This window comes from Hemicordylus capensis, chromosome 3 (assembly GCF_027244095.1).
Source record: "Hemicordylus capensis ecotype Gifberg chromosome 3, rHemCap1.1.pri, whole genome shotgun sequence".
NCBI lineage: Eukaryota > Metazoa > Chordata > Lepidosauria > Squamata > Cordylidae > Hemicordylus > Hemicordylus capensis.
Genome location: NC_069659.1, coordinates 219787928 through 219814054, shown reverse-complemented (window position 1 = coordinate 219814054; position 26127 = coordinate 219787928). Strand labels below are relative to the sequence as shown.

At 44.0% G+C, this 26127-nt stretch overlaps 1 protein-coding gene across 2 annotated transcripts in view; it reads left to right on the top strand.

Moving 5' to 3' along the window:
- The window catches only part of SNCG (synuclein gamma), a 45905-nt gene extending 25834 nt beyond the window's left edge, over nucleotides 1-20071 (top strand). Inside the window, exons 1-3 of one of the 2 annotated variants that reach the window (XM_053311259.1) lie at nucleotides 12545-12975; nucleotides 15736-15828; nucleotides 18782-20071. In XM_053311259.1, coding sequence (XP_053167234.1) covers nucleotides 12674-12975; nucleotides 15736-15828; nucleotides 18782-18821 — 435 coding nt within the window. In that variant the 5' untranslated portion in view covers nucleotides 12545-12673 and the 3' untranslated portion in view covers nucleotides 18822-20071. Of the gene's footprint in view, nucleotides 1-12544; nucleotides 12976-15735; nucleotides 15829-18781 lie in introns of those variants that run through there. The other variant, XM_053311260.1, reaches the window with a different exon arrangement.
- The last annotated feature ends 6056 nt before the right edge of the window (nucleotides 20072-26127 follow it).

Sequence of the window (26127 nt, the reverse complement as noted above, 5' to 3'; positions counted from 1 at the left end):
TTACCAAAAACTGATTACTTAAATCCTAAGTAGTCTCGACCTATTTCTAGCAGTCTCATCCTATCCATACATACATAAGCACTCATGCGCAGGATAGGGATGGGGGACCAGGGGGAGGAAATAAATGGAAGTTCCTGGAGAAATAGGGAGGGGGGACGTGTGTCTCATGGCTTATCTGCTGGAGAATGGGCTGGTGTGGGTATGTCACAAATGTCCATTACCGATAACAAACTCATTCTGCGAACATATGAGGAAAAGTAGGTGGAATGCTTGTGCAGTCTATTTTTAACCAGTATAAGTGGGAGGAGAGGGGCCCAATTCTCTTTTCCCCAGGGAGGGAAGAGGGGGGCCACAAGACCCTTCCTCCCCAATTGTGGAAGACAGTGGTGCAAGCAGTGTGAGGAAAGGGTTAAAATGTTTTTGCTTTGCCAAGGGCAGGCAAACACTGCCAAGATGTGGCCAATGGTTGCAGCTTCACTAGCATGCTGACACTTTGCCAACAGTCTGGTGACGCACGCAGAATGGAGCTTGCTGGGATGCAGCCTGAGGAGGGAGGGATATTCCTCTGCCCAGAAGCCAGAAGCTGCCAAACCCCAGTTAGTCCATTGTCTGTGGCATGATTCTCGGCTTCACAGATTTTCCATAGCTTTGTCTACCTTTCACATTATGTCCAAACAAGGCCTGAGGCTGACTGTCAGGCCTGGACCTGAGTAAAACAAAATTTTGCTCTATTGCTGGGGTGATGGTCTGAAGAATAGGAAATAGAAAAGGTTCATTTTTTTTCTTTCCTCCTCCATGACATATTGCTGTATAGTGCAAGGAGGAGAGATTTTTAACCTCTTGGGTTAACACATGGCTTCATGCTTTGGGGTATCTGAAGAGCGAATCTGCTTCGCAGCAGATTCTCAAGGTGTTTCATTTGGGGGATTAAATTGATAGTTCACAAGCCGTCAGCTCTTTTTCTTGTGTGGGTTTTTCTGCTCCGGGTTTTTCCTCCAACCAATCACAAAACACACCACAGAGGAAGAGGAGAAGGTGGAAGGAAAGATCCCCCTAACCCCGCATTTAGGTTGATAGCTAGGAGCAAAAGAATGCTTGGCATTAGGAGCTGGATCAAACAGCAGGGACGCTTAACCCTTGCCTTAACCTCAAAAACCACAGAGAAACTGCGGGCATGACAGAAGCCCCGCCCCCCCCCAAGCTGCTAAAACAAGAGGGGGGTTTTGCGCCGGACATAATTCGGACTAAGCCATAATGCGCAAGCATTATTTGGGGGAAAGCAGAGTTGTGTTTGAACTGGTCCCTGATAGCCCACAGGGACTTCGGAGTTAAAGCAGCTAAAATGTGGACTGGCACACTCCAGTCAGGAGTGGATTCGAAATGAAAGCCATGTGTGAAAAGCCTCATGGCATGCATTCCCCCCACTGCCGCTCTAGCGCACACAGGAAAAGCTGTTAGTGACTTGAGCAGGCCAATTCCCAATCTGCAACCTCCTCTTTTCCTTTTGTTTTTTGTTTTCCCATTAACAGACACACCATGGCTCAAAAGCCCTCAACTGGAGGTCCTGGATGTTCACGGGGACCATTTCTGGAGTGTTTGGGAATTTCTACTCCTTTTAATTGCCAAAAGTATCTATTTCTGCATACCTAGGGAGGCCACCTAGTGGACTTCACTTATCAGCTATCGTATTTGTACATTTTGCTTTCAAACTGATAGGCACTCAAGGAGCTGAATTTGCTATTAGAAGGAATTATGATTTATAAAACCTCTGGGAATAGAAAAAAATAACTTGGGGTCAATTCAGATATTATATTAAATGAATTTCGGTCTTTGGACTCCCCCCCCCCCTTTTAAATACTGGCTGCATGGGAAAGGGGATCCAGAGAAGGAAGGTTTCCCTTTTCCCCTTTCCCCCCATGCTTCTGTCCTGATAGGAGGTGCAAGTAGTTGCTTTCTTCTTGGAACAAATAGCATCTCTGAGATGGGATGTTTTCTTTAGGACAGCAGTGCAGTGGGCCGGGGGGGGGGGTTTAACTCCCCCTGCTCATACTGCTTGTGTCTGGATTACTCCCTCTGTAGCTGCCATTTAAAAAAAAAGATCCGGGGATGGAAACACAACCAGGCATTTAACATAACATTTGTTTGACTCTTTGACTATGTACAGAAAATAAGCATGTGTACCCTATGCCACCTTAAGTGGCGCAGCGGGGAAATGCTTGACAAATAAGCAGAAAGTTGCCGGTTTGAATCCCTTCTGGTACTATATTGGGCAGCAGCAATATAGGAAGATGCTGGAAGGCATCATCTCATACTGTGTGGGAGGGGGCAATGGTAAACCCCTCCTGTATTCTACCAAAGACAACCACAGGGCTCTGTGGGCGCCAGGAGTCGAAATTGACTCGGCAGCACACTTTACTTACCCTGTGTGAGGATGGCTCTGTCATACTGCCTTCAAGTCTATGAAAAACGTTTGAAACGTATTCAGCTGCTCTGACAAAGCCATCATTGCCCAGGGTGTGCACACACTCCTTTTTTCATTGTGGCCATTTCTCTACCCACCCTCCACATGCCCCACATCTTGACATACGGAGAGGTGAACTGACTGCATCAGACAATTCCTGTGGCTTTCCTTCTCTGCTCTTGCTTGAGAGCATTTCTGTTCTAAACAAGCGGACTTCTGTGTAAGTGTTCTTGTCTCAGATCAGAGATCAACTCTGCCATTGGAATGACACAGCACAAAGTTTGCTGCATTGCAGGCTCTGACCACGTGATCACAAGCCAATGTCCGCTAAATTTATAAACGAGCTACAGTAAACAAGATACAGATCTTCCATGCAGCGAATGCTTTGTCCTATGCTGTTGTCTTGCTTCAGTTCAGTTCAGATTTGTTAAGGTTCGAGCCAGAGAACAGGGCATCTCAAAAGGAAAAAACCTGCACACACAAAAGAAGAACCCTTTGGTTTGAGAGTTAAGGTGCTTATTATTTTCACCTGTGCTCTGGAAAGCATGGAAATTACAACTTGAAAGTGGTCACCTGAGCTTCTTAGTCATGTACGCAGTAAAGACGTTGTATAGTCTCTATCCTATATTGTGCTGGCTGTACAAATGATGGTCAATGTGCCCACACTTTGCCTTGGCATTTCAGTTTGGCATTGGATTGGAGAGGGATGCATCCAGGCAGAAATTCAATGTGCAGCCTCCCCAGTCACTTGTGAGCAAAGCACCTGATCAAATTCCACAAGATGCATCTTGACAAGGAGCAGTGCTTTCACAAATGCCACCTACTATAGTAATGTGCAGGCAGAAATTCAGCAGGTTCACAGTCACTTGCTACAGATACACCTGGCAGATTTCTGCCTGATGCATTGTGACATTTTCCACAACATCCAAAAAAAGTGGACTGCTATGAGAATGTGCCATCAATACCTTGCCATAGATCTGCATTCTCAAATCATCCAGCTGTGGTGTGGTCTTCAAGTAACCTGCATGGGTTTCTAAAAGCACATTCAGCTCTGGGAAATTGTGCCATTTGAAACAGATTGCTCCCATCTCAGCAAACAGTAGTATTAACAGTTAAATAATTTCAGATTGCTGGATGAAGTATTTTATTCCTCCCCAGCATTTAAGAGGAACACGTTTCAAACCTGAAAAAACAATATGTTTATAGCATGTCTGCATATTGAAGCGATTCCATCGGCATAACAATTTTGTTCCAGCTGATCTGTGGGACTCAGTAACACTAGATATAATAATGACATATATTTTGATTATGTTCCACAACAAAGCAAATTGAAGTGGCATCCCTGACTGAAAGTGGAGGGACAGATGGAGATACTAAGCAAAAAGAGAAGCTGCTGCCAGGGGCTTTTACGGCACAACAGGTTTTACCGCAAGTTTATGGAGAGGCTTTAGTGTGAATTTGAAGTTGTCCCCAAAACCCAACACAAATAGTGGATTTTTTAAACCCCAGATATAAATCGGATCACACTCTAATGCACAGGGAAAAACCCAAAGTGTGTGTGAACTGCTCCCCAATAACTCGCAGGAACTTTGGGGTAAATCTAACCGATATGTGAATGCACACCCTCCATTCTGGAGGAGATGAGAGTTAAAGGGCTTCAAAAGCCCCGTGTGAAAAGCTTCACGCTAACCCCATTAGAGCTAAGTCAAATAAGGCGAGAGCATGGTTAACAGGCATTTCAGGTCTACCCCACAAGCACACACATTTTTGCTGTTTTGGGAGAGGGAATGTGTCAGGTTGCCCTGAGGCAACCAGGTGACATTCCCTTTCTTGTTCTGCACTGGCAGACAATGAAGCACAGGGCACAAAGCCAGGAAGAATGTTATTTATTTATTTTTGCATTTCTGCACTGCCTTTTGTCCTAGGAGGACCCAGGGTGGAATTTTATTGATTGATATTTTATATATATATTTTATAGTGCCCCAAACCTACGTCTCTGGGTGTTTTACAACAAGATGAAAACAACATTAAAACATTAGTTAAAAACAAAACTAAGAAATTTAAAACACAATTAAAAAATTTTTAAAACAATATCCTAAAACAAAATTTAAAAAAATCAAAACAGTATCAGTTAAAAGCCTGGATGAACAGATGTGTCTTTAAAGACTTTTTAAAAATTGTCAGAGATGGGGAGGCTCAGAATTGCAATCTGGAACTCCTCCCTCCCTCCTCCATTCAGGCTGAGAGCCATAAAACCCTTGCATTGCCGTCAAACTGAACTGAACTGAGGGGAGGCAAGGGTCACTGGAGAAGTGATGGGTGAACTAGCTGAATTCCTGCCTAAATATTTACTATAGTTGTTAGCAGCATTTTGGGAAGCACTGTACCTTGTAGAGATGCATCAGGCAGAAAATCATCCGTTTATTTCTAGCAAGTGATGGGGAGGCTGCATCTGTTGAATTTCTGCCTGGACACATCCCTCCCCAGCTCAGTGCTGAGCTGAAAGGCCAAGTTAAAATATGGATGCATGGACCCTAATTTGTAAAGCCACTATAATATACATGTCTGTACAAAGTCTTTCCTGGTGGTGACCACCTTAACTTATAATTTCCATGCTTTTTAGAGCATGAGTGAAAATTGTAAGCATCGTAACTTTAATCTTAAAATGAAAGGTTTTTAAATATTTTAATTTTCTTGATTTTTCAAAAGATACTGGCTTACCAACAATGCAGCACCCCACTGATCCAAGTATCGGGTACATACACTTGTTCCATACCTCTCCAAACCGCATCCATGCTGCTAATGAGCTTGCAGAGGTGTGTTGCTACTAAGAATAGCATCATTGCTGCAGTGATGATGAGCCTCCCATTGGGAATGATGGGAGGCTTGTCGCTGCCGTGATGATTGTATTATGAACAGTGATGGAACCGCTGCAAGCTCATTAGCAGCATGGATATAGTTTGGAGAGGCACAGAACAAGCACACATGCCCCACTCTAGTCTTGGATCAGTGGGGTGCTATACTATATTAGAGCAGTGCTCTGCCTGAGTGTGTTAAATTTTGCTGCTATAACTTTGCATACTTTAGGATATTTTGGCCACCTATATTATCTTGTTAAACATGCACAGGGTTGTGTTTTGTAGTTTAACACAAGTTTAGCAGGAGGTTGTTTGTCCGAATTAAATAGTAATTCCACTCAGTTATCTGAAAGTCAAGACTGATGTTTCAGAGAAAATGATTAAACACCCGCTGCTATTAGCCAATTAGCTCAATAGAACCTCCATTATCAGAAGTAGCATACCCACAGGTGGATTACGGGAGAGGCAGTGGAGGCAGCTGCTTACGGCAGCAAATATCCCCCCAGTGGCATTTTTAAAAAGAAATATATACATTTTTTTAAATGTGTGTGTGTGTGTGTGTTGTGTGTGTGTGTGTGTGTGTGTGTTTTCCCTTGACGGCATGGTAGCGGGTGCCTGCTGTGCAGGATGCAAAGGGGGAATGGGCGGCGGAGAGAGCAGGCAGGTAGGGGGCAGCGATAGCCAATGAGGTGGAGAGGGCAGTGATAGGGCCTATTCCAAGCCTGCCTACCTCCCAAATGGGAGTGATCACCCTGTTGCGGGCCTTTCTGTACATGCACGCATGTGTGGAGAAAGGCCCGAGATAGGGTGATGGCTCTCATTTGGGAGGTAGGCAGGCTTAGAATAGGACCTGTCTCCACCCTCTCCACTTCATTGTTTATAAATTCAGTTACACTCTCCTCCTCCTTGCCACCAGGGTGGCAAATCTTTGGCCACCTATGGGCGGCAAAGAGCTTAATCCGCCCCTGAGCATTCCTCTCAATCCCTGATGTTGGCAACATACCATAGGAAGAGCATTACAACAATCCTGCTATGTACTCCCTTCTAGTCTTAAATGTTTGCAAATGGGTTTGCAATGGGAGGAGAGCTGGTCTTGGGGTGACAAGTATAACTTGTCCCCTTTGCTAAGCAGGGTTCACCCTGGTTGCATATGAGTGGGAGACTAGAAGTGTGGGCACTGGAAGATATTCCTCTTAGGGGATGGAGCTGCTCTGGGAAGAGCAGAAGGATCCAGATTCCCTCCTTGACAGCTTCTCCAAGATACGGGCTGAGAGAGACTCTGCCTGTAACCTTGGAGAAGCCGCTGCCAGTTTTTGCAGACAATACTGAGCTAGATGGACCAATGGTCTGATTCGGTAAATGGCAGCTTCCTATGTCCCTATATCCCAACTTAAAAGTGAAAAATGGTACCCTGACTTAGGATAGGGCACTCCACCAGCATTAGTACAGTAATTTTCAACCCAGCAATGCTAAAGAACGAAAATAGAGTAGCCATACAAAAGGGTTCAGAGAACTACCACCAGGTGCATTTCAAATAGGTATCAATATCAACATGTATTAGCAATTTTTAAGAATAATTTATATGTTCCTCCTCCATATTGGTATTAGGTCGCTAAACCTATGTTTTAATAAAGTTCTGGCAAGTTTAATCACAGCTATTGGTGTTTGCCTTTCTTTCCCTGCTGCCTACAAAGTAGTACATTTCAAAAGCTGTCAACAGGGCACAGCCTCTGAGTGTATACACAGGAGTCCATTTCTCTTCATTAGATCCTATGGGGAACAAGGTACAAAGAGGCTATCATTTACTGGCGTTTACAGACAGCACAGAAAGAATAACCCAAGTACTAGATTGTGGTAAACAGAAGGCACAACCTCTGATCACAACACATAGTACGCTTCTCTCATTCAAACATCAGGCTCCTGCATAATAGTTTCTATCTCTTTCTTGCTGTACTGTTTGCAAAGTAGGAGGGGGAGGGTTTTAATATGATGGTGGGGGGTTCTTGACATTATTTTTCAAACAACACAAACTGATCCCATCCCCTGAAGCTTTTTAAAAAAGTGTATACTGATGATACCTTTTCCAGTTTTTTGTGTTTAAATTACTGGCAAACACCAGTTAACACAAACTGGTCTGTCACAAATATCGTGGGACCATTCATGAGCTAACTTGGACATCATAATCATCTAGAAGGCACATGATTCATGGCTTTTTATCCCCTTTGCTGTTAAAGATCACTGACCATGCAACACCCCAAATGGCACATGTGGGATCCTATAATCAGATCCTTCAGGTCACACAGTTCTGTGTGGTCATTCCCAAACTGGTTTTTCCAGAGGAACAATTTTTAATGGGTCTAATATGGTCCATCCATGCATCTCCTGATGCCATAGGTTATATACACAAGGACAACCTCTGGCTTCTTGAGAACATACCAACATGTGACACTAGAAAACATCATATGTTGATCTCACTTTAAATGAACATGGGGTTGCTAGTGTAGAGATGGACAAGCCAAATGCTGTTTTCATGAGATCTGATGGGACAGTTTGGCCGCTGAGCATTTGGGCTCATTTCTAATCCATTCTTTCTGCTATCCTCCCAATGCTCAGGATACCAATGGAAAATAAGCTGAATTATTGGGGTGCTCTCTCATTGTGGGAGGAGGACCCCCCTCTGCCTGGAAGTGACATTGTGTGGAGGCAGAGGTCCCCCAGTGAGATTACCTCAGCCCAGTGTGGACTATAGTTTGGCACAATTTTTCATTTCACTCCCAGCTGCTGGGAAAATGTCTTTTGCTGTCCCCACCTTCTCTAGCTGCTCAGTACAAATAGAAATTTCATGGTGTCCCAGAGCCCTCTGCTTTGGGAAGTGTGGGATCTTTGCACACTGAGAATACCCATTACCATTGGGGATGGCTGATGATGAGCTCTTTATCAAGGGTCCCTGGCCTTTGTAGTCCTTGGAGCTCGCCTTTGTAGCCCTGTTGCCTTCAGTACGCCATTGTTGGTGAAAGTGGTAAATGCATTACTCCCAAGAAAGCATTGTCCTTTGCCAATAATTCCAGACCATAAAGTATATAGTGGTTGAAGCTTCATTACATTTAGCAAATCCTACTCATATTCTTGGGACATTCTATACTGGTGCCAATGGGAGCTTATCTTCTGGGGGAAATAAGCAGCTGTGCAGGGCCCCGATCAGATCCCTCCCCTCCCCGCCAGCTGATTTCTAAAAAGAAAAAAGAAAACAGGTGTACAAGGACCAAATTATGTGTTTAATAGTTTGGCCCCTAACACACCAGCTTCAGAGACAGTGTAGGGCAGGCTTTTGCAGAATAAATTAATATGGGCACAGCCGGTGGATGAAAATGCAAGTTCTGGTACAAGGTTTCCTGTTTGTACAAATGCAAGCTCTGACTGGCCATGTCCATCCAGTATTTGTGTTTCTAGACATGCTAAACTTGTCAGGGTCTAGGTGAGAGGAAGATGAAATGAACCTTTGTTTTTGTTTTGTTAATCCAAGCTGACACTTCTTCATCCTGTAATTGTGTTGACTCCCACTGTTCCAGTTCAGAGAGGGAAAAATATCTCAATATGCTCATTTCCTGCCCTGATTAAAAATAGATTGGTGAGTCAGAGATGTGAAGTTATGGTGAGCACATGAAAAGGAGATGCTTAAGCCCACCTCCCATCATTAGATACTAGCTTATAGGTTCTCTTAGGATGCCACTCTAGGGAAGCGGTGTTTCTTGTCAACCCTATTCAGAAGAGTTATCTTTTCTGTCAAAATTCAAGAATTAGAATTAGAATTCCAGATAAATTGTCCAGATAAACACTTGTATACATGTTTGTGTGAATGACTATACCTGTGTTCAATTTTAAAGTGAACCCTTCAAATGCATGGTACAGATAAGAAGTATACGTCAGTACCTGTTTTCAACATAACATATGAATGACTCACCTGTGTACACATTAAGGATGTACAGAACATTAGGGATGTGCATACATGTCTGTCAACTACTACTACTACTACTACTACTACTTATTATTATTATTATTATTAATAATAATTTTTTTTACATTTATATCCCGTTCTTCCTCCAAGGAGCCCAGAGCAGTGTACTACATACTTGAGTTTCTCTTTCACAACAACTCTGTGAAGTAGGTTAGGCTGAGAGAGAAGTGACTGGCCCAGAGTCACCCAACTAGTTTCATGGCTGTTCAGTATAAATGCCTTCTTTCTTTATTTGGTTCTTTAGTTATTTGAATTTCTCTCCTTTCATATAGAACTGACATTTACTCTGAGCACATATTACTCCCTGAGCCCAGCCACTGTTGCCAAATCCCGCCAGATATGATGATGATGATGATTTATTCAGTTTCTATACCGCCCTTCCAAAAAATGGCTCAGGGCGGTTTACACAGAGAAATAACAAACAAATAAGATGGATCCCTGTCCCCAAAGGGCTCACAATCTAAAAAGAAACATAAGATAAACACCAGCAGCAGTCACTGGAGGTACTGTGCTGGCGGTGGATGGGGCCAGTCACTCTCCCCCTGCTAAATGAAGAGAATCACCACGGTAAAAGGTGCCTCTTTGCCCAGTTAGCAGGGGTATTTCAAGAATTCTAGCCACAAACATATAAGGCAGGAATGAATCCCACAACAAATATACAGTGTTGGGTTGCAGCTTTAGGCCTGGGCAAAACTGTTACCAACAATCCAAAATCTGAGCTGGGGCAGTATACTGTAGTCTTTAGCCAGAGAGATCATGAAGGGCAGGACTGTTTGTATCATGTGATTCTACACACAGGAAAAATATTGGGTGATACTGTGATACTGGGTGCAGGATCCAGCTTCCTGAGAATCCTAGCAGTTTTCTAAACTGTATGGATATATTCATAGGCTTGACACTAGCCCATTTCAGACATTATGTAGTATGAGTGTACAGATGTCTGTACACTCATATACAAGATTGTGTGGATGACTGTACCTGTGTTCGTTTTTAAAGTGAAACCTTCAAATGCATGGTAGTTAGGAAGTACACTTCTGTACCTGTGTTCAGCATAACATGAATGGCTGCATCTGTGTACACATTAGGGATGTGTAGAAGATTTGGGATGTGCAGAACGTTCCAAGCTCAGAATGTTCTGCTTGAAATGGGCTATTGTGGGTGTTCTGACCCGAAACAGAACACCCTTCAAATGAAGAGCCATTATATCAGAACTGCTGGGTCAAATGGTTGTTTCGAGAGAACCAGGCATGGAGCCAGCCGAATGGCGGCCTGGGTCCAGCCCCACCCGGTGGCCCCTCTAGCAATGTCCCGTGCATGTGGTGTAACCAGGCTCCAGAAGAGCCCCTAGAGAACACCCCCCACCCATGCCTGGGCTCCAGAGAGCCCTGAGCAAGCGCTTCCCTGTCCTTTTAATTCCCTTGCACTCCCTCCTGCAAGGGAGAGAAAGGGAAATAGATGTTGTCAGGCAGCAAGCGCTGCCTGAAATGAGAGGAGAGAGCTTGCTCAGGCTCTCCAGAGATCAAAGACACGTCCCCTTTGCATGTGACAAAGGCTGTCAGGCAGCAAATGCTGCCAGAAAAGGACAGGGGAGCACTCCCTCAGGGCTTTCCAGAGCCTGGGTGTGGGTGGCAGGGGGTTCTCTTGGGGCTCTTCCAGATCCCGAACCATGCCCTCCCTGTGGGCTTTGATGGCCCTTTCCATTGGCAGCCTGGGTTCTTTGAACCCGTTCACACAATGGTGGCTCTACCCCTGGATGGAACGTTCCAGGCATTTGGAACGGAATGCAAATGCCTGGAACGTTCTGCCAAAAGAACTAGTTGAGCCAGTTGTACTGACAGAACGGCCCTTCTTTTTGAAGGGTGTTCTGTTTTGGGTCGGAACGCTTGCAGTGGCTCATTTTGGGGCAGAACTTTCCAAGCTTGGAACGTTCTGCACATCCCTACATAACATGTGAATGGGCCTAATGTTTGGGAAATATCTGGTTAATCTCAGGAGCCAAAGGCATGTCCAAGTACCATTTTCCATGGCCTTTTCATACTTCCTCCTGGCTATTAGAGGCCAAATGAGTAAGGAAAATAGTTGCCTCCAATTTATCCAGCCCTCCTTAGGGGGATGCAACCCTAAGTTGTGGTCTTAGGTTTGTTCTTTTTGTGATAGGGAGTGGAGGGCGGATGGTTAATATTTTCCTAGGCCCTGCTCATTTAGAAGGGTTTTGTAATTTCCCTGGTCACTGTATTTAATTTAAATTGCCCTCAGAATAAAATATGTGTTATAGACCTTAGAATATAATTCATCAGAGAACAATTTGGAAGCAAACAATAATAAAGAAAATAGATAAACTTACTAGTTAAGTTATTATATTAGAAAAGAAGAAATATAGAACAATAATGAAAAAGGGATAACAGTAATGAAGGAGGAACAATAAAGAAATGAATATTAAAGTTTCAGGCACCTAAATTCCATATTTTGTTATAGACAATTATAATCAGTGAAATAATGATGGCTGTCATCTCATCAATTTGCACTCTCAGATATTGCATATGCTGTTGGGGCTGTTGCTGTTTGAAGAAATAATAATAAAACGGGAAATGGACTGTCGTTCCGATCCCTCTCTCTCTAAGTAGTTTTTACTAAAATAAAGTTTAAGCTTATGTCAGATTATTCTCTTTTAGGAGCAAAAGATTTTGAATAGATCACAACTGTAATGGCTGAGACCAGACAGTCTCAGAGACAGGAACAGAAGCTGCTTTTCTCTTTTTCTCTGTCTTTCCTTCCGTCTCCTTTTCTTTTCCTTTCCCCTTTATCTCTCTCCTTCTCTTTCTCATTCTCCTTCTCCGTGGTCTGCTCTCCTTTCTCTTTCTTTTTATTGGCTTCTGCCCTATGGAGAATTCCACACATTTATTAGTCCAGCGGCTGTCCTCTCCTTGTTCTGGTGTTTTCATCCTTCTACTTTGGATACAGAAATCAATCAATCAATTAATCAATAAAATGAAAATAAATAGGCCAGCATCCTGACTAATGTTGCACCTGTCCAAACAAAGAAAATATGTGCGCAGGAATAGTGTCTGCACTTCTGAAGCACCAGTATTCACAGAGAGTTATTTTCACTAATCCCCCCTTTCTCCACAAGTGCTCTGTATGACCTGGAAGTAGGCCCTGAAGGCAGTACCGTTCTCAACAATCTACTTCCGGGTCCCATAGAGCAATTCTGGGGGAAGGGGGAATAAGTGAAAATCACATACATATATATATGATAGTGGGCAGGGGTCTGCAAAGAGAGGGGTTGTGAGGAAGGAAAGAGCCCCTTCAGGAGAAGGAGGCTGCCGTTGTGTGAATTAGATGAGGAAACAAGATGAACAAGATCTGTTAACTCAGGAAGGCAGAAAAAGAGAGAGAGAAGGAGGAGGGAGGGGAAGAGTGAGTGGAGGAGAGAGAAAGAGAGAGAAAGAAGGAAGGGCGAGGGACAGGCCCAAGCCTGTCAGCGGCCTGAGGGGAATGAGCTACCAAGGCTGCAGCAGCAAGAAAGGGCCCAGTCAACCAATACTACTGTTTGGGGCTACCAAGGACATTGGCAGAGGCAGGCAGGCAAGGGACGGGCTGCTGCTGCGGCTCCTGTGGGGAGGAGCAGGAGTGGGACTCAGGTGAGGAGGTCTCTGGGATAGGGGACTGCAGCTTGGCCAATAGGCACCAGCCAGGGCTGTCCTTAGGGCATGGCAAGCAGGATGACCACCCCAGGTCCCTCTCTTTTAACCCCCATTAGAATTAACTGGAAGGGGCCCCCACATTGGCTGATTTGCCCCAGGCCCCGGGCCCCACACCCCACCAGGACTCTCTAAAGACAGCCCTGGCACCAGCAATGCTGCAGTCGCAACCAAGAGGGGTGAGGGGGATGGAGTCAAGGGATGGAGGAGTGGCCATGAGGGTTGAGGGGGATGGAAGCAACGGGATGAAAGAGGAGGAGGAGCAGGAGTGTGGCTCAAGTGAGGATGGAGAGATCTCTGAGGTGAGGGGGCTGTGGCAGGGGAGCAATCAAGTACTAGCGCTCAGATACACTGCGCTGGTTAAACTAGTATGCTTTATTTGCCTAATTTGTTCAGGTCACAGTATTCATCTTTTCGGGGATAGAATCTTAGTTACTTTGCTATAAAATTTTGATATTTTTATTTTTAGAGCAAAATACACTTATAGAATACGAGAAAATAGGAGCTGGAGCAGAACAGACAAGGAGGAAGTGTTAGGAAATGGCAGCAGGGGAGGAAAGAGGATGTAAAGGCACTGTAGAGAAGTTTCTCCTTTGTTGTTCAGGGATTTGTTATGACCTGTGGCCAAAAAAATAAACATACTGACTGACTGGTAGGAGAAGGGGAAACATGGTGGACAAGAACATTATTTATAGGGAATGTGGGAACGGTGGGACCAATTATTGTGGTGATGATGATGATGATGATGATGATGATGATGATGATGAAGATCTACGTGCCACTTTTCAACACAATAATAAGTTCTCGAAGTGCTTTATATAGCAAAAGAAATAAGAAGATGATTCCCTTTCCCAAAGGAATTCACAATCTACAAAGAAACACATGGGAGACCGCAGCAACAGCCACTGGGCGGGACGCTGTGCTGGGTTGAAGAGGGACAGTTGCTATTCCTCTGTTAAATATAAAAGAGCCACCACTTAGAGGCACCTCTTTGCCAGTTACCAGGGGTTAACAGGAGTGCTGCAGGTGTGTTGTCTGTTGAACCTGGAGAACTGATTCAGGCTCTACACAGGTGCTGGTGTCATAAGAGTGTATGACTAGGATGCTATACAGTTTCTTGGCAGGACGCTAAGCACAGGCCTGCAGCAGGACTTCTCTCAGTCCAAGTGAATAAAGTAACAGGAAAGCCAGGAGGCTCAGCTATATTTAAGGTCAGGGGCGTAGAAAGGCTGGTGGTGGCCTGTGTGCAGCCGACACAGCCCCCTGGCCCTGGCCCCCACATCTGACATCAGACGCAGGTGGGCTAGCTAGCCATGCCCCATGGCTGACGTCAGATGCAGGGGCATGGTCTCTCTCTCTCCCAAATGGGGCCGCACAGCCCCATTTGGGAGGGAGATCGATTGGCCCCATTGCGTTGGCAAGCGAGACCAGGAGTGGCTCTCCCTGCCTTTAAGGCAGGAAGAGTCACTCAGGCCACGCTGCCAATGCAGCGCGGGCCGATTTCAGTCCCAAACTGGGCTGTGCGGCCCTGTTTGGGACCGAAATAATGCCTCCGCGTCTGGGGCCGTGCTCATGGCCCCTGATTGGTGGTGGCCTGGGTTCTTTGAACCTGTTCACCCAATGGTGGCTCCGCCCCTATAAAAGGTGACAGTACACAGTCAATTCACTGGCTGACATGCTGCTTTGCTGAATACCAAACATGCTGCTTTGCTGTTAAAGACCTGCCGAGGCACCTCTACAGTGCAAAAGGCAGCCCCAGTGGGTGTTCCGCGGAGGCAGGAAGTTGCCTAGTGACCCAAAACTTGGCACTTGGCAGGCACTTGTGTCATGCTGCTTCCCGTTAATGGAAATTTCCAACTGAAGTAGTGCTGCAGTCTGCAGATGTGCCCAAGTGCTGTTGTTAATTATTGCACAACTCTCTGCCTGTGTAACACCCCCAGAGCTGTCTCTTATGTTTTCTAGCAATCCCTGACGCTGGTAGTCTGCAGTGCAGAATCTGGGCCACTATGCCTGCAAGATAGTAATGTGTACAAATGTATTATGATCAGTTTCTGCTTTGCAAGTATTCATTTGGCCCCTCCTGTATTCTGACATAATCTTTCTAGAATGAGTTAGGACCCCATAGTTAGGACCAGAGGCATCATTAGCAGGGTGGGCCATGGGGAACAGGCCTCTTCCGGAAAGGAAGTGCAGCAGTGAAGGCACCTGCACAGAGCATGGGAAGGAGCTCCTAACTTCACCTAGCAATCGGCTGCTTCCACCTTCACAGCTGATGTATTATAATATTAGATTTTTTTAAAAAAAAACAAACCCATATATAACTATTCTTGTGAGAGGGTGATTCAGTTTAATTATCAAAAGGGGTGCTGAGGGCCTGGGCTCCAGATTTTGTAAGTTCCTGGCAATGCCCCTGGTTATGACCTAGTTCTTACTAAGCTGAATAAAACATCTTTTGTTTATTTCTGGATTTATTGATTTCTGAAATGTACACTCTGCTTTTCAGGCAATAGTTTTTAAAGTGCCTTACAACAAAATAAAATAATCAAATTACAGTTTTGTTCAAAAAGACTCATTTTAGTTTCTTGGGGTTTTTTTTTTTACTTATACTTATTTTATTTATTTATTTATTTTGAAAAATGAGAGAAGAATGAGAAAATGTGTTATCCCAATAAGAATGCATATTTTGTATACCTTTTGCAGGAGGATTTACAGAACCCAGAGCAGCCTGAAGAGCCAGCTGCTGCTTCTGCAGACGAAGATGCCCCAGTGGAAGCCACAGAAATCAGTGCAGAGGTAAAGCACAGTCACAGCCCTGCTAACCCCAGAATCCTTGGCTGGTCTGGGTTTTTTCTCGCCATCTATTGTTCTTTCCTTACTTTCTCTGTGCTGAGCTGGTTTCCATTTCTTTTCTGCATACAGGTGATTTCAGATCTTTTCTCTGCTGATCATGCTGCCAAAATGCTCCCATTCTATTTATCAGCTGCAGGCCCACTCCTCGAAGTGTTTGATTTCAAGCGGGGGGGGGGGAATGCTTATGTTGTCTTTGCTTCGAAACAGATCATGGATTTTAGTCGAGTTTAAATTGGTTTGAAAGACGTTTTGCTTCCTAGAGTGTACTGTATATTTCTTTTGCTCCACTGTTGTCTCTGGCCAAATAGGTTTTGAAGGTTTTTGAAACAGTTCAAACCTGCAGGAGCTACTTACTAGAGGTGAAAGTGAAATGAGTGTACACACAACAAGCAGCAATTCCTCTTTCAAACTGCCATCAAAATGGGGGAAAATCCATTGAGGTCGTTCGCATGGCCGTTTCTGGGGTGGGGAGGGCAGGCAGGGGGAAGGCAGGGCCGAACCTACCTTCTCCCCAGATGATCACAGATCTGATGTGTGGCACACAGCTGGCACACCCACATGATCTGCACTGCTCTGAGCAGTGTGGATCTCTGGATGCCGGGAATATGAAGAAATATCCCTTAATGCACCACGCAAGGAGCGCAATGCATTGAGGGATTTCCCTTCAGGCCAGGCACTCAAGGTGTGTCTGCTTAGCCCAAGCAGACACGCAAACCCATGCCTGGGTAAAAGGGCACGCTCACACCCTTTTACCCAGGTAAATGCCTGAGTTAAAAACTCGGGCTACCTGGGAAGGCAGCAATGGGATTGGCCCCGATCCTGGCGCTTCACACGAGCAGCCCTACCCAGATAGGGCTGCCCAAGGCTGGGTAGGGCTGCTCATGTGAACAGCCTCCTTTTCTGCCTCCAACTTTTGTCCTCAAACTACTTACTGTGTCTGTTCTGGAGCAAGTAGTTCAATACCTAAAGAACTGATTTGGTCTTGAGTATTTTTTCAGACAAACTGACCTCTGGATGCAGCATTAGGTACATTTGTGTATATAAATATATTAATCTCAGTTTACATGATCAATTCCATTGTTAATAACTTTTTCTTTTAGTTTCAACTGCATTTACAAAAAAATAAGCACAGAGTTTATATCAGTTATATATAAGCAGGCAATAGTCTGAACTATAACTGTTCTCCAGTTTTACATATATTTGGATCATATATGGATAAACCTTTTAATCATATATGAACAAACCAAAAATATATCAAAAAGGGTAGTAGGAAGACATTGCCTGGAAGGAACCTGTGCAATTTCGTTTCCTTATAGTCTAGTTCAGGGATTCTCAAACTTGGGTCCTCAGGTGTTATTGGACTTCAACTCCCATAATCCCCAGCCTCAGTGGCCTTTGGTTGGGGATTATGGGAGTTGAAGTCCAATAACTCCTGAGGACCCAAGTTTGAGAATCACTGGTCTAGTTATTTCACTCTTAGTCTGGAAGACATACTTTAAGTTAGTTTAAATCAGCCTTTTCCCAGCTTGATCAAAAATAGGGTTGCCAGGTCAACATTTTCAAAGTAGGGGATTTTTAAAATGTATATCCCACCTTCCACCCATCATGCAACTCAAAGTGGTGTACATGTAATTCCCAGATGGTCAGCTGTTCAGACGCTAACCAGACCAAGACCTGCTTATCTTTAGCAAAGTGGCTGTATCATGTGCACTCAGATCATGCCCTGAGACCTATTAGCCACTAGGAAGGAGAAAACCTTATAAAAGTATCTAGATCTCAAGCCACCTAGTATGAATCCAGAACACCTTAGTTGTGGAACCCAAAGCATCTCCAGATGATATCCTCTGCATTTTGGGGAGCTGGACGGCTGATACATATATTACTTGCAGCAATGAGGAAACTGTTGTGCTATGGCTGCACCCACATTACTGCTGGTAGTATTTGGGTAATCATGTGGGTGGGTGCAGAACAGTTACCTGATTACTGCCCATGCTAGAGTCATCCCACCTGGAAGAGCTTAATGTATATCTCAGGCCTTTTCTGCTTTGGTATTAAAAAAACCCCAGTGCTGCTATACCTTCTTTCCTACCATTTCTGTCTCACAGTTCTTTGTAGCCATAACAATACCTCATGAGTTCACATTTGCAATGTTACCTGGTCCGCATCTGCAATTCCCATGTTGGCATATGAAGGCTGACCTTAGCAGACACATTTTGTACAAATCAGAGATGCACTGGTGAATGTTGGCAGTCACCTAAATATGATTTTCATCATTCATTAGTGACATATATGATCTATGTATGGGCATTCATAAAATTAATCTGGGATTGTCACCATTCATAAAATTTCAGACACACTGTAATTTAGATAGACGGATAATCTCCAGTTTTATCAAGATTTGGTTATCAAGTTAATCTCCACTGTTATCATGATTTGCATTCCATATTTGCATTTTCCACTCCTGCAGAATAACAAGCGTTGGGTTGTAAATATAGCAGGGCGGGACAGCGGGTGTCAAAGATACCTTTGGTAATGTTAGCACTTCTATTGAAAAGTGAAAGATATTGGATATACTGCAGATATTCATCATTAATTTTGTGGCATACCCACAATGGGCACTAAAATGACCACTTCCTTGCCTGATCATGCATAATTCCTGGAGAGAAAGTGTAATTCAAATCACATAGGCACATTCTGTGGTCTAAGCTCTTGCTTCAGCCAGGTGATAGGGTCTTTAAGGTATGCTATTCCTTTCTTAGCTTCTTTAGACCATTGCAGCATGAATGTGGAGATCCTGCTGCTACCACTTTGGAGTCCCAAATGTAGTGTTGGGGAGGGTGTTTTGTTTTGTCTTTTGGCAAATTAACCTGTGTGCTCTTGTCTTTCTTCTTCCCAGGGTGAAAATGAAGGAAATTAACCCTCCTCGGGTCTTCTAGTATGAAAAGTGAGAATCCCAGGAGTAAATAAAGAAATGTTAGCTGACACCAGAACAGGGAAATCACCCAACCCCTAGGCTAACTTCATTCAGCACTACAGTCTTTCACTTGCCTCATACCAACATATCATAGATGTCTGGCAGACTCTTGATCATATGTTATAGGGCAGCTGTGTGCCACACCTCTTGTGTCCCCCTTGCCGTCTCCTTTGTGGCTTCCTTCCTTTCCCATCATCAAGCCTTCCAAACATGTGGTTGGTAGCCGTGGATTAGCGCAGCTGTGGTTGGAATAACTGATTAATGTCTTCTGCCCATTTGCATCAGCACTTGAGATCCCTAGATATGGTGGACATATTTTTTTTTCTAAAGAGACAAAAAAAAATAAAACAACTTGTTTCAGCTAGATCTTTGGGTGTGTGTTTTTATTCCCTCTATCTGCCCATAGAGCTTGTCTCCTATGGCTGGGTTTTTGGTTGTAAGGCCCAAACTACATGTTACAGTAGCAAACCCATGATGTCTTCAAATGCAGGGGAGCCACTCATGGCTAAATCAGGATGTGGCTGCATCCCCACGTGTTTTTCTCCCAGGCAGATTCATTTCTGGTGCTGGAGCCCAGCTGGGGGAAAATTGATTTTGGAGGATGGAGGATCATGGTGGTAGGAAGAGTGGACCGAGGAAGGCTTTACCCAATACCCTCCCATGTGCCCACTTAGCTCTGTTTTGGATGTGACTGGGTCATACACACATTTGAAGACATAGATCTGCTGCTGTCACATGTACTTTGCGTCTTAGGGTGCAGTTGTCAGTATGCCTACATATGCTGAAGTTCTACCTATCAAAAGTAAGGTAGAACTTACTATCAAAGGACTTTCTCATTAAAAATGATGATGATAGAATGAATCTAAGGATGAGGAAGAGATAAGAACATGACATGCTAGTGTTAAGATGAAGAGGTTTAATTCAGGAGAGAGCAAAGTGGATGTGTTGTAATGGCAGCTGGGTACTAGGTTAAGGTGGGTAATCCTGCCACAACAATCCTGGAGTGAACTGAAATCCCATTTTGCTTCATGAACACATCAGTCAAAAATTCAGCCCAGGCTGCCTTCATCTTGTATTTTATTGTAGTTTTTGTTTAATGTGTTTTTAATTGTATGGTTTATCCTATTGTTGTTTTATTGTTTTACTTTTTGAGTAGCCCAGAGAACAATTGTTATGGAGCAGCCAATAAATAAAATTGTTATTTATTAAGTATTATTTTTATTTTTCTTGGGCAAAAAAAGTTAATTTTGTTATTTCATTCATCTGTTATTAAAAGACTCATTCATTTAGTTATTCATTTATTCAACCATATTCACTGTTAATTTTGCCTATTTTCATTGCCCCCATTCATTTTCATAATGGGGGACTTACCTATAGCCAAGCTATCCCTAGAGGGGTGCAGGACCCAGAGCAAATCACAATATGCGGGGCCACTTAACTTTTGTATAGAAAAATAAATATATATCTCCCCCACCTTGCTGGCCCAGGGTGGAGACCACTGACAATGTCCAGTGTCTTCCCTCTTCCCTTGGCCCCTTCAGCCTCCTCCTCTCAGCAGGCACTCCGGCTGTGGCAGCAGGGATCTGACTGCTTTGCCCATTCGAGGTCCACCTGTTGGAGATCATTACTTATATAGCAGAGTATTTCAGGAGCCAACTCACTCCCATTAACAGCAGAAGTTAAGAGGGTCTCAGGGGCAACAGCTTGTAAATGGTAAGCATGGAGACTGACTTAAAGTTAAACTAATCTACTTTATTCAGAAGTATGTCGTGATAGAAAAGACCTATACCTACGTGGTGCTCAGAGAGAGCAAGAGCGAGAAGCATTCTGGGAAGAAGGAGGAGGAGGAGGGGGAGGAAGTCACTCCCAGGAAGTTCCTGAGTACATTCTATCAATAGAGAGGTCATCGAGGCAGAAATAAACAGGAAAGAGAAGGAGATCCTGACTATCGCTCCTCCCATTGGTCATTAGGGTTACTGGTGCAAAAGGTCAATGCCATCTGGAGCTGGATCTCCAACACTACCTTTGTCATCACCCCTGGCAGCAACAATGACTTGCTTGCCCATCCTTCTGTCCCTTTCCCCAGCACAGCACTTGTACAGACTTGTGTTTCCTCCATTCAAGCATCCCACAGAAGAAAGCATGGTGGGATGCTTGAATGGAGGAAACAAAGCCATCCGATGGTGGTGCATGGGCGAGTTGCTGTTGCTGTTGCTGGGGCAGTCAGTGGTAACCAGCGATAGACTGACCCCTATGCAGGTAAAGCAACGGGGGAGGAAGATGCACTGCTACTGCAAGAGCAGTGGTGGGAAAGCATGTGCTGGGTAGAGGAAAATAGGGTCGGGGAATCCTAGGGACAACCTTACCAAGGGGGAAGAGGGTTGACATCAGTGGCCTCCAGTCCAGGGGATGGGACTGGGGAGGCAAGAGGTGGGGCATTGCGAGGTCTCTCTAAGTGTGGGGCTCAGGCCCATCATCCTGATTTGCCATACCCTAGGGACAACTCTGCCTAAAGCACAGCAGAGTGGTGGGCTCTCTCTCTCTTTTTTACCATTTAAAATGTGAAAGGTGCAGCAGTTCTCCTTTGGCTAGCCACCACCTGATAGCTACCCCCCCACCCCCACCCCCTAATTCCTGGTGATTGTCAGGAGATGGCTGGTAAAAGGATCTTAGTCACTTCTTTAAAACTTTGAGAAACAAACAAAAAAGCCTGCCATGATCGCTTCTTGGCCTTTTGGCTAAGGTCAAGTGTCGTGTAGCCTGCCATTCTACAAATAAACTTCCCCAATTAAAACTACAATTGATAGCATCTTGTGTGAAGCAAATGGCCTATGTGCCACTCATTTTCTTTGGGGCCCTTTAAGAATCATATTAAATATTTCAAAGATAAGAAACAGTAATTGAAATGTTCAGTTCACAGGAATGAGAAAGCTGGAAAAGACCTGGCGGTCGGCTGTTCCAAGCTGCCGTCCAAGGACTGGATCCTACGCTGATCAACTCTTCAATGGATTTGTTCACCCCACCCACCATGGGGGTCATTCTGGCTATGCCACTGGATAAAAGTGGCTACAGAAGAGAATAAAGTAGATGAATTACATTCTTATTTGTTTGTTTAAAATATTTACTCACCATCTTTCCCAAGCTCAAGGTGGTTTACATTTAAATAAAGATCATAGAACAATATAAAATGATAATTAAGCAAAATAAACTATACAACAAACTGCAGAAGGCCTCTTGTCAAGTCAGTCTGCAAAGCTGCCTGATACAGGTGAGTTTTGATACAGGTTTTGCATGGCCCTTCTTGTTCTCTTATTCTTGCCTTATTCATTGCCACCATCCTCTAAATATTTTATCGTAAGGTTAATGGACTTCCCCTCCACACTCATTACTATAATCAGCAGAGGGGAAAACAATCAACTGTTGTCATGAACTCAGACACTAGATTTAAATCTGCTCCATTATTGCCATTGCTACACTAGATTATTATAGTGAGTCATCCTGATAATAAATGCCAGAGGGTCATTCTAAGCAGATAAGAAGGAATTATTATTGTAATATGATGGTCCAGGCTTTGCATGATGGTCCACTGGTTTGCAGCAGACCCTCATCTAGAATTAATAGGATGAGAATAAGAATAAGAATGAATTTAATATCTGAAAAGATGAAAGAAATTGGTTTCAGAGGGATGGTGTGATCGTCCTGGACCTGGAGGTCCTGGACTTTGGCCCCAAAGACCAGGGGTAAAAGCGCCACTGCGGGAACATATGGATATGTATATATACATTTAAAAGTCCTATATGATATACATTTAAAAGGTGTAGGCCTCACTGACTGATGTATTCACAGGGATATGTTACTTATGTAACAGATAGATTGGACCACTGACAGATTACAATCTGACCACCCTTCAGCAACTATGGGGCTCCCGTGTCCCCCTCCCCCGAGAGTCTGGGCACAGCTGCAATTCAGCTGGCAGCCACCATTCTCCCCACAGCAATGCCTCCCACATGGCACTGTTCCGAGACATTGTAGGGTTGCCAACCACATCTGGGGGTTGCCATTTCCCCCACAATGCTCAGGAATTGGGGGGTGGGTTGGCCACCAGCCAATCGCTGCCAAGAGAACTCTGGAGGAAAAAAAGGAGAAACCAAGTTTTTAAAAAGATCCTCCACTACTGCCAATGCCAATGTACCCCCCCCACCAATGCCCATGAGCCTTAGGGTGGCCCACTAATATAGGAGATGGACCACCATAGGGCACTTTGCCAAGGATCCCCTCAAACCTAGAGCCAACCCAGTTACAAGATACACATCTGAGATATGACCATTTTTATACCTAAGAGTGGAAACCCAGGGTATGAATTTAATCTCGTAATAATGGACAGCACTCCAGCACAGAGCAAACCAAACCATATTGGGAGGAAATGCAGGTGCTTATGAGCTTCCCCTTCACATGCTTGAACCAGAATCAGATTGAGGGAGGGGAAATTTGCAGAAGGTGGGAACATAAACATTAAAGTGGAACAAGCCTTGCCTATGACATAATGAAGGGAAATGGGAGTGCCTTTTTTATACACAGACTTGGTGAGAATGGATTTCGAGTTGCAACCAGGAACAAATCTATACATGCAGAATACAAACTAAGTTTAGTAGATCATAATAATTACATATCCATCATTCTGAGCAATTGTTGTCTCTCTATATCCATAATATAAACACAAGGTGCCATTTTCTGGTAGAGACTGTGCTTTGAAAAGTTTCCTCCCTTTTAGATGAAAGGGAAGTGAAATCAGCATCAACTGCACCTGCAAGGTTCTTTCAGTGATGTCCACCTCTTTAACATGGGCCACTCAAAGCTGATCTGATGTGAATTGGTCAGATGCCTTTGAGTGAAGCCAAGAATTACTATAAAACCAGCAATCAGGAACATAACTAGCAGAGCAGAGTGAATCCTACCCTTCCCCAGTCCTGTAATTTCATAATAAAACAAACCAGAATAGATGAACCAGGTGTGTGCCAGGTACATTTTTTTAAGCCTTAGGGTGAAGCAAGGAAAATATGGGGTCCCCAAGCATTTATTTGTCAAAGTTCATCATGTGCTGCCTCCATTGCCATGAAGAATGAAACCCTTCCAACACACCATACAGTTCTCAACAAGCCAGGTCATCTACAGATCCAAGACTTCCACCATCGTTTCATCACTGTTTGTTGCACACATAAATCCATCAGTCATGTTTGTGACTGCAAGCTGCAATGCCCAAGTTCCAAAATCTGAGAGGCCAAACTCCTTCAGATCCTGATTTGTCCTGCAAGGAACCTCTCTATGCCTAAGGCTAACCGTGGATCCGGGTGCCACAGTAAAGCCTTAGCCTTTTTGGCCCTGTGGTGGTTTAACAGAGAGAGCTGTTAATTGTCTCTTGAAGTGCATAATATGTCGCCTTGTGATTTCTTGAATTCCCCCCACTCCTCATCTGAACTGTACTTTAAAGAGCACATAATATTTATTTGCTGTCTGCTGATGGCTGTTTGCTTTCTGAAAATTGAAGTCAAGAGACATTAATGGCCCATCTGATGCTGCATTAAATGGTGAGCAAAACATGCCTCATTGGCTAAAATACACCAGTAAAGCAATATGATTACTAGTGTCAATACTGGGAATGCTAACAGAAGCTTGAGTAACTATTGACATAAACCCTGCAGCTGCATGCAGAGGTGCACCTAGGTAATTTTGGAGGCCCCCTCCCGCTGCAAGTTCAGCATCATCTCCCCCCGCCCACACACACACACACACACTCTGTGACACATGCAGTATTTTTTAACACGTGGCGTCTTGAGGGCACAAACAGCAAAGGAACTCACAAGAACGTAAAGATATAAAACAGGTATATTTATGTAAATATGCATTAACCGAAACATTTCAACACATAACTTATATTCCCATCCCATATATTTCTTTCCCCACTCCCTCCTCTCTCTCTAAAGCACCTGGCACAGGTCCCAATCACACTCAACTGTCCCGACAAGGGTGTGGAAACCCGAAGTCCAGGGATAAGAGCGCCTCTGGCTGCATGGCTGGCTTAGACGAACCTGAAATAAAGTTCAACTCATCAAGTGGGGAAGTTCAAGCAGCAGTTCTAAAAAAAAAATTAAAAAAAATACTTGGACCCTGTTACCTCCAAATCTGTATGCAATAAATAATTGTGCAGTTATTTCGGAAATAATGAACTTTTGTTCTGGCTGCAAAATAACTTTTAACATTCAGGGAGCTTAAATGTCTATTTATGATGGGAAAAATTCACCACAATTTAATTTCCCTATATCATTCTTCCGGGATTATGTTTTCTTGTGAATGTGGTGATGTTTTATAAACTAGATCTTGAAGCACAATATTTTTAAATAACCTAAATATCACAGCCTTTCTCAAAATGAAATGAAATGTAAAACTATGACATCCCTTTCCCCGGGACTTTTACACACAGCAGGTTTTGCCACAAGTTTATGGGGAGGCTTTACTGTGAACTCAAAGTTGTCCCAAAAACCTGACACAAATAGTAGATTTTTTAACTCCAGATATAAATTGGGCTGCACTCTAACACACAGTGAAAAACCTGAATTTTGTGTGAACCACTTCCCGATAACTCTCAGGGACTTTGGGGTGAATCTAGCTGATATGTGAATGCACCCCTCCATTCCAAGGAGATGTGAGTTAAAGGGCTTCAAAAGACCCGTGTGAAAAGCTTCCTGGAGACTTACAGGGAAAAGTCACCGCATGGTGAGCTTTTCTCGATCATAAATGCAAATATAAACTCAACCTCTGCAACAAAAGAAAAGAATTACCAGAGACTGGAATTTGTCTATTTCAGGGATCAGGCCTCAGCCAGCCCTGTGCTATAGCAACCAACCCGTTACCACCAGGTAGAATTCTTTATTACTGTGGCTGGCTCTGCCAACTAGCCTTGGTGTTCTCTGTCTGTTACTTTTTTCAGAACTGATAGAATGGTAAGGCAGTCAGGCATGGAGTGGGAATTATAGACAGACAAAAGTCTAATCAAAAAGATTCAAAAGTTTACTTAGTTTGACAAAGCAGCTAAAGTCAAACAGTTATATGTGTATTAGAGCTTGGAAAAAATGCAGGTACAAAAATGAGCAAAAGAACAATCAAATGTTGGTTCCTCTCTAGTCTGACCTAGACTTGGTAAAGGTAAAGTTGTGCCGTCAAGTCGGTGTCGACTCCTGGTGACCACAGACCCCTGTGGTTGACTTTGGTAG